The 16,137-nt window shown below is 42.5% G+C and overlaps 1 protein-coding gene across 7 annotated transcripts in view; it reads right to left on the bottom strand.

Annotated features, from left to right (window-relative positions):
* The window catches only part of EVL (Enah/Vasp-like), a 214,116-nt gene that overhangs the window by 121,810 nt on the left and 76,169 nt on the right, over positions 1 to 16,137 (bottom strand). Inside the window, exon 1 of one of the 7 annotated variants that reach the window (XM_061612141.1) lies at positions 2,102 to 2,220. The exons of the other annotated variants lie outside the window; for them this stretch is intronic. Coding sequence (XP_061468125.1) covers positions 2,102 to 2,112 — 11 coding nt within the window. The 5' untranslated portion in view covers positions 2,113 to 2,220. Of the gene's footprint in view, positions 1 to 2,101; positions 2,221 to 16,137 lie in introns of those variants that run through there. 7 annotated transcript variants of the gene reach the window in all.

Here is a 16,137-nt window from a genome sequence, read left to right as displayed (position 1 = left end):
TGAGACTAAGCTACAGTCTTCTTCTTCTGGGCCTACTCCTCACAGTCACCCAGTGGGAGAGGGCAAGGTGAGTGCTGCAGTTTCCTTACCTTGTCTTGTCACTGTTTGTTCACTTAGAGAAGGCAGGCAAACAAGCAGCAATAGCAAAGAGGAGGAGGAGCAGGGCCAAGGGACTCTTTGAGTTGGTGCAATGGGCCATCTGTCAAGATATGGGCCTCAGCAAGTGTCCAACAATCCCAACCCCAAAGCCAAAAGTCAAAGCATGAGCACAGGAAGTTCCTAGTTCACTTATGTCACCACCAGACTGTCTGTATTTTGTGGAAGTGATTCAATCGCATACTGGAAAATGAGGTTTGGGAATTTAGAATGACTTAAAGTACTCTGTAGCTCTGGTGCAACATATCGACTTTTTTTTGGTTAGGAAAGTAATGGGGAAATACACTGAAAATTGTGGGATGATCAAATCAGGGTAAGTTCAGGATGAAGGCGCACTATCATATAACCTTCCCGCAAACAAATCAGAAAGAATGTTCATTGAAGAGCACACACTGTCTGCCCTTCAAGTAAACTATGTGCAAAGAAATCAGGATGAATGTTCAACAAACAGGTCATCCAGAGAAACCCAAAACATCCGACAAAGGATACACCATGTGGTAGGATTGTAGAACTACTAGTCCCAACAGTCACAGTAAGCGGCCTCTTTCAAACATCTCTCAGCACCACTGCTTGTAATTCCCTTCCCTTAGACACTGCCTGGCTTCTTTGTGCAATTGGAGCAAGGAAATCACAGTGAACAGCAACTGCCTTGGTCTTCTCTGCGACCCAAATCCAAAAAGGCAGCAGGCACTGCCAGTGGGAAGGTGAGCAAATGAGTGAATGCAGCAGCTGCCCAAACTGCTAGATGCTACTGTCACAGAGAGCCTTTCACAGTACATCAACTAATTAAGGGACTTTTTAGTCAAATTAACTGCATTAGTTTTAACTCTTAATTATGCTATACAAAGGAGGTATATAGCTAAACCGGAAAATGATAAGAATCCTCTTAAAACATACTGCTTTAAGAGATATACACAGATAATTTAAATCAGAGCCATGAACAAACTTTCACATGGATCAGTGACAAGAATAAACTTTCACATGGAAATATGCCACTTCTTAAGGTCTGTAAATTTACTTGAGTAAATGGATCAGCAGGTTTAGTCTCTTCCACCTTGAATTGAAAAAACCCATAGTTGTAAACTTTGCAAAACTTTTGTGCAGTTTGGTGCATATTCCAAATCTAATGCAGTAACAGCACACTGCAAAACTGATAATGAAATCAGAGAAATCACATATAGTTAAGCAGAATACCATTCAGTCCTCTTTGTGTAGTGAAAGGGAAGAGGAGATTGTATCTTTAATGGATTTCCATTGAAATTCGCTAAACACTAGAAATGTAATGAGAGAAGACAAAAACACATCAGGTATATCCCCAGACCAACAAACCAGCTTTTTATCTGGAGATGTGTAGCTGTGGCTGGGAGTAGTGTGTCAGTTCAAAAACAAAATGTAGCAATAAATACAGGAGTGTAATGTGTAATTTTCTTCTAATGTAAACATTTAAAATGACTCTGTTAATGCCAATGCAAATAAAATTCATAATTATTATATTTGTATTACAGGGGATAGGACTATGACTGAGTGAGGGTGGCTAGCCTTGCAAAGTAGCCCAATGTCTATAATATCTATTTTGCCAAAGTGAGGGGGGAGGTAGATTGTGACAATCTTGAAATGTATTCCAAATTGTATTGTTTTTATTGTTTTATTGATGTATTACTGATCTTCTATTGATGTATTATTGATGTTTTATTGGTGTATCTTTATATTGGTGCTCTTTTGTAAGCCGCCTTGAGGGCCTTTTGGCTGAAAGGCGAGGTAGAACTATTAAAATCAAAATCAAATCAAATGTATGTTCCTATTTGCACACATACCACTGCATCAAATAAATCTCACTCACTTTTCACTCATTTTCTTCAGATATGAACTCCTATTCTTCATTTAAAACAGGATTAGTATTCTGTAGAGAATCTATACATTCTCAGTAAAGTTGCTAAGTACTTACCTTGCTGCCATTGGAGAAATAACTTTGGTGTACGCTTTGGGGAAAGCCAAGTACTAATGATCTGTTCAGCACAACTGTTGCATTATAACATGTCGTCTTCGTAACCACGTTACACAAAGCAGAACATGAAGTAAGCCAAGCTTACTTGAAAGTTTACACAGGGTCTTGTAACCAAACAGGAAAAGGAAGCTTTACCAAAATAGAGAGCGTATGTGCAGGAAACAACTCTGCGTTCTTGGCTTGATATTTTTTTCTAAACAAAACTTATCGTTCAGCAGAAAAACCAGTAGAAAAGAGACATGAACAGCCCAAAATCAAGGGCATAAATGGTGTCACCTTCATTGGGAGAGTTGATCTTATATACAAACTTCCCAATCAATGGAATTCAATCTGGATCTTACTTGCCAGGTCTCTCCAGGATGCACAGAGTCATAGAAATTACAAATTCTGCACTAAAAAAAAAGCTGGAGTCTGCAATCTATGCAAATTACAATAATTTATTCTGGTTTTGGTCAACCATGGGAAGGGGCAAGGAACTATGCTAGCAATGAAGCCATTGGTAAATTAGATCAGCCACTCTCTAGCTGACGAGATTTCAGCAGGCACTGCACAGGCATATCTTTACTGCAAAAAGGCCCAGAAACCCTTAATAATAATAATGATGATGATGATGGAAGTTTAGATTTTCAAGGAAACTGAATTCTGCACCCAGTACTTCATTCTGTGCTTTCTTCTATGCACATGCATAGTCCCCATCTCTTTTAGAATTGAGGTACAAATCATTCTTTGTCTGGTTTTGTACATACAGCCCAATCTCTTTTAGGGTGTTGTTAATTGTCTAGCTATAAGCATGCTAGACTCTCCCATGTGGGGTTATGATCCAAAATCAGTAATGTAATACAGTGATCCAAAGGATTATAGCAGGGATAGCCAACCTGGTGCACACCAGATGTTGTTTGACCACAATTCTCATCATCCCTTACACCTGGCCACTCTTGATGGGACTGATGGGAAATGTAGTCCAATGTCATCTGGAGAGCACTACATTGGCTCTCTCTGGATTATAGCTTCAACAAGTGTTACACATGCACACATTCTGCTACATCACCCTGCCCATGTACTGAGATATTCATTGGAGACCTTTCCTGCCAGAAGTGACCTTCTTAGTTATGGTGCCTTGTTTATGAAACTCCCTCCCGAGAGAGGGTTGCCTGGTGCCTACTTTACTATCTTTTCAGCACTAAACAAGCATCTTCTTATTTTCCCAGTTGTTGAACTCTGACCCATTTATTAATAATAATAATAATAAACTTTATTTCTACCCCGCCCTTTTCCCAATATGACCCAGAGCGGCTTACAACTAAAAACAACACCAATTAAAACATACAGAAGTATACAATTAAAAAGCATTAAACTATGAGAAAAATTAAAACCATAAAACATAGGTTATTTATTGCCATCATTTTATCTGGTTTTATATGTATTGATACTGATCAAAACGGGAGGGTGCCCACAGCATAAGTTTCACAACATGTGAATTCAACAGCTGCCAAGAACCAAGATGGCAATCTAGTGGTGTGATGAGGGGGAAATGAGCAATTCACATTTATTCTACTGTCGTTGGCATGTAGGCATAGGCTCCTATGCCTTGATCCATTAATATGTACCAAGGAATAAATATCCCCAGAAAACTGTTTCAGAGGAAGCCACATACTCATCACATGCCTGTCACCTTGTTCTCTAAGTCATAATTATAAAGCCCACCCAGAGACTCCTATGTTCAACAAATCAATAATGTGATTTGTATAAAGAACACATTATCTATATTGAGGGTTAGCCAAACTCTTGAACTGTGTTAGCACAAGCACATCTCTACCTCTTGTATTCTTGCAGTTTTCAGCAAGAATTTGCACCCGTCTTATATGCAAATTACTGGGGTGGTGGTGGAGGGTAATAAAAAGAGCTCACTTTCTTTACATTCTCCCAGCCCACCCCAGGTTAACATAAGACAAATGCAAGTTCCTGCTCAAAACAGCAAGAAAACAAGAGGAAGAGATGCACACCCTGAATCATGTAACATTGGAAAGCACTGCAAAAAAAAGTTTATTTATTGCTTAGCAGCCAGTACGATTTTTAAAACTGACTTTTCTGCTTTCTGCCCTACATGACCAGTGTTCACATGTGTACATTGCTTTTAACAATGTGTGAAAACATTCACTGTATTACCAACCTTAGTCTCAGGTGGATGAATGACAAGTGCCCTAAAATAGCATCCCAGAGACAGGCTGTTATTTATGCCAGGCCACCCACCCAGGGCCATTTGTCTTCTGTGAAAATGACTGGGGAGAGGGTCAGAGCCTTTTAGAGGTTTGAGAGAAAGTCTATTCTTTTTCAGGGGAGCAAGTAACTCTCCATGTTGGAAGAGGTGGCACAGAGTTTCACAGTCTCTCTTTTACTTTTTTTTTTAAACCCTCAGTTCTGCTACTCCTTCAAACAGTGGCAGAGTTGCTCTAAGCAGCTTGGCACGATTCCTCATCCGTAACTGAACCGCCCAGCGAGAATGATGCTACTTAACAACCAGCGGGGGCAGCCAGCATTTGCTAACATTGCCTCTGGGGATGATGACGCATTGTGAAGTAGCATCATTCTTCTTGAGCCAGGCTGTCCATTTCAAAAGCAGCAGCAATGCTGCTTTTCTGTAAAGAAAAGAGTGTGAAAGAACGGCAACAATCTTTTTCCTCCCATTCCCCTCTGCCAAAAAGTGACAAGACACACTGGGTAGAATACATTGGCCCAGGTCTAAGGGCTATAGCTCAGTAGCAGAGCACATGCATTGCATATAGAAGGTCCAATCCAGATAATAGGTGCAGGGAACCTTTCGCCCTCTAGACATTGCTGAACAACTCGCATCAGACCCAGCAAGCATGGCCATTACCCAGGGATGAGGGGAGTTGTAGTTCAGCAACATCTGGAGAGCCACAGGTTCCACACACTTGAGTTAGAAGGACTGGGTAGCAGCTGATGGAAAAAGAACCTCTGCCTGAGATCCTGAAGAGCCACTGCCAGTTAGAGAAGACTGGGCTACGTAGACAAAAAGCCTGACCAGGTATAAGGCAGCTTCCTATAACCCACATAGCAGGTTGAAACTAGGATCTAGACCTCTCAATAGTGGGTGGCTTTACTTCTGAAACCACCTGACATGCTCCATTTCCTTTCAGTTACTGCATGAGAGAGTTATAAACTCTTCCTGTTGTTATACTTGAAATTTGCAGGGCAGAAGCTAGGCGGGGGGGGGGGGGAGAGAGTCCTGCTTCTAGAATTAGGCTAAAGAGAAGTGAAATATAAAATGACCTAATCTACAACTGGTTGCAAATATTTTTGTTCCATCTCACTGAGCCTAGCAGCTTGGGGTGAAAGGGAGTTTCCTTAATCACTGTCAGTTCTGGCTATATTCCCTCAGCTCTTGTTCCTGACCCAGGGCTTTAAAGCTCTTACCTGTGGTCACCTATCTGTTCATTTAAACAACAACAAGAACTGAGAGTCCCAAGAGAGTCCAATTGTCCCATCCACCCTGGAGCCTCTAAACTGTCCCAGTGTCACTTTCTTTTCAGTTGAGGGGAGGGAGATTTAATTGCTGGCTTTGTCTCACTTTTAAAAAGAAGGGAAAACAAGTAACACAATGAAAAGTAGTCATTAAATTGTCATGCTCCCCCACCCACCCCAGTATGAACAGAAACTGACACTGGAACAATTGAGAGGCTATTGATTGACCTAATATTAACCCCCTTCACCCTCCTCATGGCATTTATTAAATCGGCTGAATCTACAAGAGAAAATGTTTAGTTAAAGGCAAACAAGCCCTTAAAAGTGCATTGCTTCTCTACACTAGACAGACTTGTGCTGCACTTGTATTTTGTTTAAAAAAAAAAAGCTGGCACAAATCAGCCCCCCTTTGAAAAAACAAGATCACAAGAACACAGAAAAAACTGTTGGAGTGAGCTGTGATGAAACTACTTATTGGGATCTATTAGTAAATGTGTTACGGGTTTGAAGGAGTTAATGGAATGCCTGGGAGTATGTAAGTCTGCCAGGTGAGAAGGGGTGTGTGAGTGAGAGTTCTAAGGGAGGTTTGAATAAAAAGACAGTTGGTTTTGACAGTTAGGAGTTTGTGGTAGGGATATGGAGTGAAAGGAGGGAGGTTGTGTTGTGGAAGTGAGCTGGATGGAAAAGGATGGATGATATATTAGTTAGAGGGGGCAGGACAGGTAGGGAAGATAGGGACTATACAACAATATACTATTTAACATCTTGTCATTTAATAAAGTTATTTTGTTCATTTAAATTCCTGCATGTCTGCCGGGCCACATGTGCTACCACATCAGGGTCCTATTCAGTTCTTGTACCTACATCCTATTGTGCTAACAGGGCACACCAATGGTCAGTCACTATTTGGGTGGGACAAAAGGTGGAAGCGGTGAAGCTTGTGGTGCAGAAAGCATATATGCCCCAGGCTGAGGCAAGCACCCCCCCCCCGTGGGGATTTCCTGAGCCAAGCGTGTGGCATCAGGAGGGACAATCCCTGGTGAAGGGCAGATTCACAACATGAGCCAACAATAACTTCATCTAAATGTTCTGTAAAAAGTGTGTACTCAAAGGGTGTCAGTTACAGAGAATAGTCTGGTTTTTGCCAACCAAGGCTAAAACTGAAAAGCACCAAATGCAGCTTGGGTGGAGAATCCTTGGCTGGTTTTCATCTGTGCCTGTCTTAAAACTGTTTGTTTTTATGATTGTTTGCTATTTATGTTTTACTTATTGTTTATTGTTTTAAATCTTGCAAGCTGTTCTGCGGAACAGAAAAGCAGAGCAAAAATACTAAATCTGACACACATGGACCAGGCTCCTTGAACTGACTTTGTGAAATAAGATATAAGAGCTGGGGACACCTGAAGAAGGAATTAAGGGCACTTCTAGATTTTATTTTAGCGTAGGATTCAACCACCTACTAGCATATTCAAGTTGTGCAATTAAAGTTGATTTAGCACACTTGCACAACTTTTTGTTATAAGGGAAGTCATGGAGAAATTCACTGAAAAGTGTAGGCTAATGATTGGTTGACCAGATGTCATACAAACTCCCTGCAACCAAATCAGAATGAATGCTTAATAAATAGCCAACTCCGTCTAATCTTTCTGCAAACTATGTGCAAACAAATTAATATGAATGCTCAATAAAGAGCCAGTGTCTAATCTCCCTGTAGATTTTGTGCAAACAAATCAGGATAAATGCTCGATAAACTAGTCATCTGGAAGCAACCTGAGACTTTAGCAGTCAGGCTTCCATCCCAGTCCTTGGACTGTTACAACAGGATGGGGTAGATCCCAATTATTATGTCTACAGTGGCTGTCTTCACATCTTCAAAACAGCCCTATATAAAGATCCAAAAAGAAACAAGAACATGGATATAACCATGGATACAAGAGACACAATTCTGTGACCGGATGATCCATATTCTGTAGCTGGAACAAATTAGTTATCTAAATCTGAAGGTTCCTCCCTCCCTTTCCAATCTAGATCTAGGATAAAGATCGAAGAAAGGTCTGAGGAGGAAGAGAAAGGAACAGAAAAGGAGCCACAGAGAGGACCTTGGGAGTTGTGGTCAGAGAAGACTAAATTACAGTACTACTTCAGTTAACAAAGAAGATGTGTTCTTGGACATTACTTCTTTAACAGAAACTTTGGTACCACAGGTAGGAATAACATGGAAAGAACAGGGATAGGTTCCTACACCCGCTCATGGATGGTAGGGGCAGCTTCAACAGGGGCTTTAAAGGGTGTCTACCCAGCACTCTTCCACCCTCTGATCGTATTGGATCCTTCCCTTCCCAGCCCTGGGAGAAAGCAAGACATCTCTTTAATGCAAAACAAACATACCGTTTCACCCTAGCAAAGCAAAGGCACAGGCTTATCAGTTTACTGACAGCAAAGCAAAGGTACATGCTCTTCAGTTTCACCTTAAAGCAAAGGCATAGGCTTGAAAGTGTATCCATAGTAAAGCGAAGCTGGTGAGTTTCAATTAAAAAAAGCCTTCCTTCAAAGAAGCTTGGTTCTTGGAGGATTGGTTATTATTGTACTACTAGCAGATCCCCCTCCCCCCAACACATTCTGATTTTTAACTTGAGAGAAATCACCCACACAATCTCAGATGTTCCAATTAATACCAACTTTCTTATGGGTGTGTGATAAATACCCTTTTTCTTTACGAGAAGCTGCAAATGCACAGCCATCCCAGACTGTTGGTAGAAAGACGGGTTATAAAGCTCTTCATTAAACAATAACAGCAAGTATACAGATGAATACAGCCTTTTTGGACCAGTGTACACATTTTGAATTTGAGAGTGCTGTGGGTGCCAGTCACACAATGGCTGCCCTAGGGGGCATGGCACAACACAAAATCAGGTAGAATATAGTCATTGCTACTGCTCCCCACGCTCACCCGCTTACCATGGGAGGATTCAATTACCAGTCCAGTCAGCTTCTGTATATGGCATGAAGGTGGAGATGCTATATTGCCCTTCACACAGACAGCTAAATGTCTTCGGCCAGATCCTGTTTCACAAACTTTGCAAATTAAATTCCTTGCCTTCCACTAGGGATGAGGTCCACTATCTGATTCCATTCCATTTTTTTATTTGTCAAATGGGCTTCCAGTTTCGATTGCTACAGATTGTGTTCAACTAGTTATCACAACTCCCAGTTCTCCCCTTTTTTTGGTTATTTTTTCTGGAAAATTATGTCATTTTCTCTGATATTTCTTATGGTGCTGTATATTTATATAATGTATACAGCAGCAGCACATTACAAAAATAATTATGTAAATAATTATGTAAATAATTATGTAAACTATATAAATAATTCCTGCTGCAGGGTTTTTTTAAAAAAATGACAGCGTCACTAACAGCCATGAATGCCTGCAAAGAGTAGGAGCCTGCTTGACGATCAGACAAACTTGTGGATTATCCCAGAATTCGATACAAAATCCAATTTTGCAAATATTCTACACCATACCTACCTTCCAATCAATCTATAGATGTCCAGTGAAAAGGCTATTTATTGCTATGTAATGCTGAGTCATCTGTTTCTTGATTTATTTATTTATTTACAAAATGCAGCTATGGAGATTGCAATCTGGAACAGAAGACTGGGGGTGAGGTTGAGTCTCCTCCCTTCCAATAGATTTTTCACAGAAAGTCACCCCTCCCACAGGTGAAAATATAAAAGGTCTTCCCCTCCAGACTGCAAGTGCCACAGCTGCATTCTGAACATACATATACAAAAACACCCTGGGAGAGTTTCCAAAACACGAAGTGTCAGATGAACAGTTTTATCCTACTTATTTAAATAAGTCTTCCCATGCTATTATTGCTTGTTTGGGTTGACCCTCTATCCCTCTTAAGGCTAAGTTTGTACACAGGTGGGGTGAGGATATTTAATGTACTGAAATGCTTATCTGTGTAATGAAATTTTTATACTTTTTGACTGACTGCCCCGTGCCTCCAAGATGGGGTGCCATCAATTCTATTCTGCTATTCCTAATTTCCAGTGGAAGAATGAGGGACATGATTGCGGAAAGAGCTAGCAGGGCATTCTCAGACATGGCTCCACCTTTACAGAATGACCAACCATCTGAGATCTGCCACTCTGGATGCTTAGCTTAATTAGGCTCCAACTTTATACACATTTACCTGGAAGTAAGTTCCATTGAATCAATAGGGCTTACTTCTGTGCAGACATGTTCGTTTATTTGTTTATTTATTTATTAGATTTATATCCAGTCCTTTCTCCCAGTAGGAGCTCAGGATTGCTCTGTTACACCTGCAGCTAAGCCTTCTCTTTTTAAGCCCTCATTGAATCTAAGTGTGTTGGTAGTTTGGTAATTTTTGGCTTTATAATTAACTAATTGACTGAACAATAAAATTCTGTCTCCACTTTATATTTTATGTCTTTACTTCTTCTGTTGGATAGAATAAGTTAGTTTTCATTACCCCAATACTGTTTTAGTGCTTAAATTGTACTTTCTATTGTTTTTATGGTAGTTCTCCATAATGAAAGCATATGTGAATGGAAAATAAAATTATAATTTTTCAAAAAAATAATCTGGAAAATCCATTTTTCTTTTCTTTCTTTTTTAAAAGCACTTCTATTTTTTAAAAATTAAAGTAGAAGTAGAGGCATGACTTGACTTTAACTTCTGAAGTTACTGGTAATGTTAGAAACAGGTTAACGTCTTCCTGTAGGGCATGACCAATCCAGATTCATTACCTCGCAGTAACCAACCTCACAGTAACCACCACATCATACCAATTTGATCTTTGGAAGGCCAGACATCTTAGCAAGGAGGAGGAAGGGTCAGGCTTGCTGTAGTCAAAATATCACTGTACAGTAGGGCCCCGCTTCTCGGCGCCCCGCTATTCAGCATTCCATTAATACGGCACCAGCGGGGCGATCAGCTGGACGGGGGGCTGGGGCTCCCCACACTCCAACTGATCACGCCTGAGGGAGGGAAGATCAACTGTAGCATGCTACAGCTAATCTTCTCCTCCTTGGGGGCGGTCAGACTCGAGCACTCCAGCTGATTGCACCGGGGGAGGGGAAGATCTTCTCCTCTTCAGCTACAGCTGATCTTCTCCTCTTCTGGCGCGATCAGACTCCCACTCGAGCTGATTGCGCCTGAGAAGGAGAAGATCTGATCTTCTCCTCCTCTGGTGTGATCAGCAGATTAGGCTCCAGACCCCCGCCCTACAGCTGATCCGCTTTTTGGCAGTTTTCGCTTTCCAGCGGGGGTCTGCAACCTAACCTGCCATATGAGTGGGGCCCTACTGTAATTTTTTTTTAGTAGACCACTACTGAACAGTTGATACCAAGAATGCTACTCCAAGGAGAGTGAGGCAGCATATCTTGCTTTCTTTTGACAACAGATTTGCATTATTAAGCCATGTGTGATTTTTAAAAGACTTGCAAGTGACATAAGAACATAAGAACATAAGAAGAGCCTGCTGGATCAGGCCAGTGGCCCATCTAGTCCAGCATCCTGTTCTCACAGTGGCCAACCAGGTGCCTGGGGGAAGCCTGCAAGCAGGACCCGAGTGCAAGAACACTCTCCCCTCCTGAGGCTTCCGGCAACTGGTTTTCAGAAGCATGCTGCCTCTGACTAGGGTGGCACAGCACAGCCATCACGGCTAGTAGCCATTGATAGCCCTGTCCTCCATGAATTTGTCTAATCTTCTTTTAAAGCTGTCCAAGCTGGTGGCCATTACTGCATCTTGTGGGAGCAAATTCCATAGTTTAACTATGCGCTGAGTAAAGAAGTACTTCCTTTTGTCTGTGCTGAATCTTCCAACATTCAGCTTCTTTCAATGTCCACGAGTTCTAGTATTATGAGAGAGGGAGAAGAACTTTTCTCTATCCACTTTCTCAATGCCATGCATAATTTTATACACTTCTATCATGTCTCCTCTGACCCGCCTTTTGTCTAAACTAAAAAGCCCCAAATGCTGCAACCTTTCCTCGTAAGGGAGTCGCTCCATCCCCTTGATCATTCTGGTTGCCCTCTTCTGAACCATTTCCAACTCTAGAATATCCTTTTTGAGATGAGGTGACCAGAACTGTACACAGTATTCCAAATGCGGCCGCACCATAGATTTATACAACGGCATGATGATATCGGCTGTTTTATTTTCAATACCTTTCCTAATTATCGCTAGCATGGAATTTGCCTTTTTCACAGCTGCCGCACACTGGGTCGACATTTTCATCGTGCTGTCCACTACAACCCCGAGGTCTCTCTCCTGGTCGGTCACCGCCAGTTCAGACCCCATGAGCGTATATGTGAAATTCAGATTTTTTGCTCCAATATGCATAATTTTACACTTGTTTATATTGAATTGCATTTGCCATTTTTCCGCCCATTCACTCAGTTTGGAGAGATCTTTTTGGAGCTCTTCGCAATCCCTTTTTGTTTTAACAACCCTGAACAATTTAGTGTCGTCAGCAAACTTGGCCACTTCACTGCTCACTCCTAATTCTAGGTCATTAATGAACAAGTTGAAAAGTACAGGTCCCAATACCGATCCTTGAGGGACTCCACTTTCTACAGCCCTCCATTGGGAGAACTGTCCGTTTATTCCTACTTTCTGCTTTCTGCTTCTTAACCAACTCCTTATCCACAAGAGGACCTCTCCTCTTATTCCATGACTACTAAGCTTCCTCAGAAGCCTTTGGTGAGGTACCTTGTCAAACGCTTTTTGAAAGTCTAAGTACACTATGTCCACTGGATCACCTCTATCTATATGCTTGTTGACACTCTCAAAGAATTCTAATAGGTTACTGAGACAGGACTTTCCCTTGCAGAAGCCATGCTGGCTCTGCTTCAGCAAGGCTTGTTCTTCTATGTGCTTGGTTAATCTAGCTTTAATAATACTTTCTACCAGTTTTCCAGGGACAGAAGTTAAGCTAACTGGCCTGTAATTTCCGGGATCCCCTCTGGATCCCTTTTTGAAGATTGGTGTTACATTTGCCACTTTCCAGTCCTCAGGCACGGAGGAAGACCCGAGGGACAAGTTACATATTTTAGTTAGCAGATCAGCAATTTCACATTTGAGTTCTTGGAGAACTCTCGGGTGGATGCCATCCGAGCCCGGTGATTTGTCAGTTTTTATATTGTCCATTAAGCTTAGAACTTCCTCTCTCGTTACCACTATTTGTCTCAGTTCCTCAGAATCCCTTCCTGCAAATGTTAGTTCAGGTTCAGGGATCTGCCCTATATTTTCCACTGTGAAGACAGATGCAAAGAATTCATTTAGCTTCTCTGCAATCTCCTTATCGTTCTTTAGGACACCTTTGACTCCCTTATCATCCAAGGGTCCAATCGCCTCCCTTAGATGGTCTCCTGCTTTGAATGTATTTATAGAATTTTTTGTTGTTGGTTTTTATGTTCTTAGCAATGTGCTCCTCAAATTCTTTTTTAGCATCCCTTATTGTCTTCTTGCATTTCTTTTGCCAGAGTTTGTGTTCTTTTTTATTTTCTTCATTCGGACAAGACTTCCATTTTCTGAAGGAAGACTTTTTGTCCCTAAGAGCTTCCTTGACTTTGCTTGTTAACCATGCTGGCATCTTCTTGGCCCTGGCGGTACCTTTTCTGATCTGCGGTATGCACTCCAGTTGAGCTTCTAATATAGTGTTTTTAAACAACTTCCAAGCATTTTCGAGTGATGTGACCCTCTGGACTTTGTTTTTCAGCTTTCTTTTTACCAATCCCCTCATTTTTGTGAAGTTTCCTCTTTTGAAGTCAAATGTGACCGTGTTGGATTTTCTTGGCAATTGGCCAGTTACATGTATGTTTAATTTAATAGCACTGTGGTCACTGCTCCCAACCGGTTCAACAACACTTACATCTCGCACCAGGTCCCGGTCCCCACTGAGGATTAAGTCCAGGGTTGCCATCTCTCTGGTCGGTTCCATGACCAACTGATCTAGGGCATAGTCATTTAGAATATCTAGAAACTTTGCTTCTTTGTCATGACTGGAACACATATGCGGCCAGTCTATGTCCGGGTAGTTGAAGTCACCCATTACTACCACATTTCCTAGTTTGGATGCTTCCTCAATTTCATATCTCATCTCAAGGTCTCCCTGAGCATTTTGATCAGGGGGACGATAGATCATTCCCAGTATTAAGTCCCTCCTGGGGCATGGTATCACCACCCACAACGATTCTGTGGAGGAGTCTGCCTCTTTTGGGGTTTCGAGCTTGCTGGATTCAATGCCTTCTTTCACGTATAGAGCGACTCCGCCACCAATACGTCCTTCCCTGTCCTTCCGATATAGTTTATATCCAGGGATAACCGTATCCCACTGGTTTTCTCCATTCCACCAGGTCTCCATTATGCTCACTATATCAATGCTCTCCTCTAAGACCAAGCACTCCAGTTCTCCCATCTTGGTTCGGAGGCTCCTAGCATTAGCGTACAGGCACTTGTAAGCAGTGTCTCTCTTCAAGGGTCTTTGGCACTTGTGGTTTGGCCTGTGGTAATTTTGCTCTTCTGAATTTATATCCTGTGCCCCTGCTCTCACAATGCCTACTTCTAGGCCTACCCCTTTTAAAATTTCATCATTTCTTTGGTTTTTATCCCAGGGGGGAGGTTTATTCCGAACCGGACCTTTCTCAGCTCCTGTCGGGTTTCCCCCCTCAGTCAGTTTAAAAGCTGCTCTGCTACCTTTTTAATTTTAAGTGCCAGCAGTCTGGTTCCATTCTGGTTCAAGTGGAGCCCGTCCCTTTTGTACAGGCCCGGCTTGTCCCAAAATGTTCCCCAGTGCTTAACAAATCTAAACCCTTCCACCTGACACCATCGTCTCATCCACGCATTGAGACTGCAAAGCTGGGCCTGTCTGGCTGGTCCTGCACGTGGAACGGGTAGCATTTCAGTGAAAGCCACCTTGGAGGTCCTGGCTTTCAGCATCCTACCTAGCAACCTAAATTTTGCTTCCAGGACCTCACGGCTGCATTTCCCCATGTCGTTGGTGCCAACGTGCACCACGACCACTGACTCCTCCCCAGCACTGTCTACCAAACTATCTAAACGACGGGCGATATCCGCAACCTTCGCACCAGGCAGGCAAAACACCTTGCGGTCTACACGCCCATCACACACCCCACTGTCTATGTTCCTAATGATCGAATCACCCACTACAAGGATTCCTCCACCCCCTGGAGATATATCCTTGGCACGAGAGGATAGCTGCTCATCCCCCAAGGAATGGGTCCCTTCTAAGGGATCGTTTCCCTCTTCCTCAACTGGACGCTCTCCTTCCCCGAGACCATCGTTCTCCATGATAGCAGGAGAGCTATCATCGTTGGAGTGGGACACAGCTATAACGTCCCTGAAGGCCTCCTCCACACACCTCTCTGCCTCTCTCAGCTTTTCCAGGTCCGCCACCTTGGCCTCAAGGAAATGAAGTCGTTCCCGGAGAGCCAGGAGCTCATTGCACCGAGAGCACACCCACGACTGCTGTCCAACAGGCAGATAGTCGTACATGCTGCAGGCTGTGCAAAACACTGGAAAGCCCCCACACGCCTGCTGGCTTCTTACCTGCATAGTTTTGTTTAAGGTTTATTACGTCAATAGGTTGGAGACTGTGGTTTAGTTGAGGTCAGGGAACAGAAGGGCAGAGTGGGGGGCCCTGGCCTCCTCGCCCTGCTGCCGAACTCGCTCTGCTGCTTAACTCGCCTTGACGCTTTGTCAGCTGGGGCCTTGACGCTTTGTCAGCTGGGGCTCCCTCTAGCTCTAGCTAACTTTGTGCTGCTCTTTAATAGCTTCTGAGCAAGGAGGGGGTAAAAGAACAACTGGCTGTTCCATCTCCCGTGCATCTGGAGGGCTTCCCCCCCCCCTCGGCTTCCTCTTAGTGTATTCCAAAAAAAAGAAAAGAGCCAGGACCCCAAAAGATCCTTGGCTATAATATGAAAATAAGTAGCAATCTGAGGAGATTCTAAATACCAAAATCCCATGAAGCATCCCTTGAAGGCCAGATCATTACCCCTGTCTATGTCTATGATTAACTAATGAATCAATAACATTTACATAAATAAGTGCACACATAAAACCAATTAATTGCAAGGAAAAATCATATTGTAGACCAGGCTACTCAGAATAATATCCCTCTGATTTCAGTCGGGCTTTTTCCTAAGAACATCTACAGAATTACAGCTTGAACAACCTACTCAGAAATGTCCAGTATAATGTCTTGCCTTGGTGATAGGTTAGACATCCCTTTTCCTTAACAAACTGACTCTTCCAAGAGTTAAGGTTTGAACCAGCTGTGGTGGCATCATTCAAAAGAGCTCTAAGCTACTGTGCCTACAACTAATTCCTTCAAGTTCTCCTTCTGTCATCCAAGCAGGGAGAGGGCAAACTGAGAAAAGGAAATGGTAAGTGCTTATATTTTTAAGTTAACTCAGGCCCCATCTGCACTATATATTCAAA

This window comes from Rhineura floridana, chromosome 2 (genome assembly GCF_030035675.1).
Source record: "Rhineura floridana isolate rRhiFlo1 chromosome 2, rRhiFlo1.hap2, whole genome shotgun sequence".
NCBI lineage: Eukaryota > Metazoa > Chordata > Lepidosauria > Squamata > Rhineuridae > Rhineura > Rhineura floridana.
This window is presented reverse-complemented; position numbering and strand designations above follow the sequence as displayed.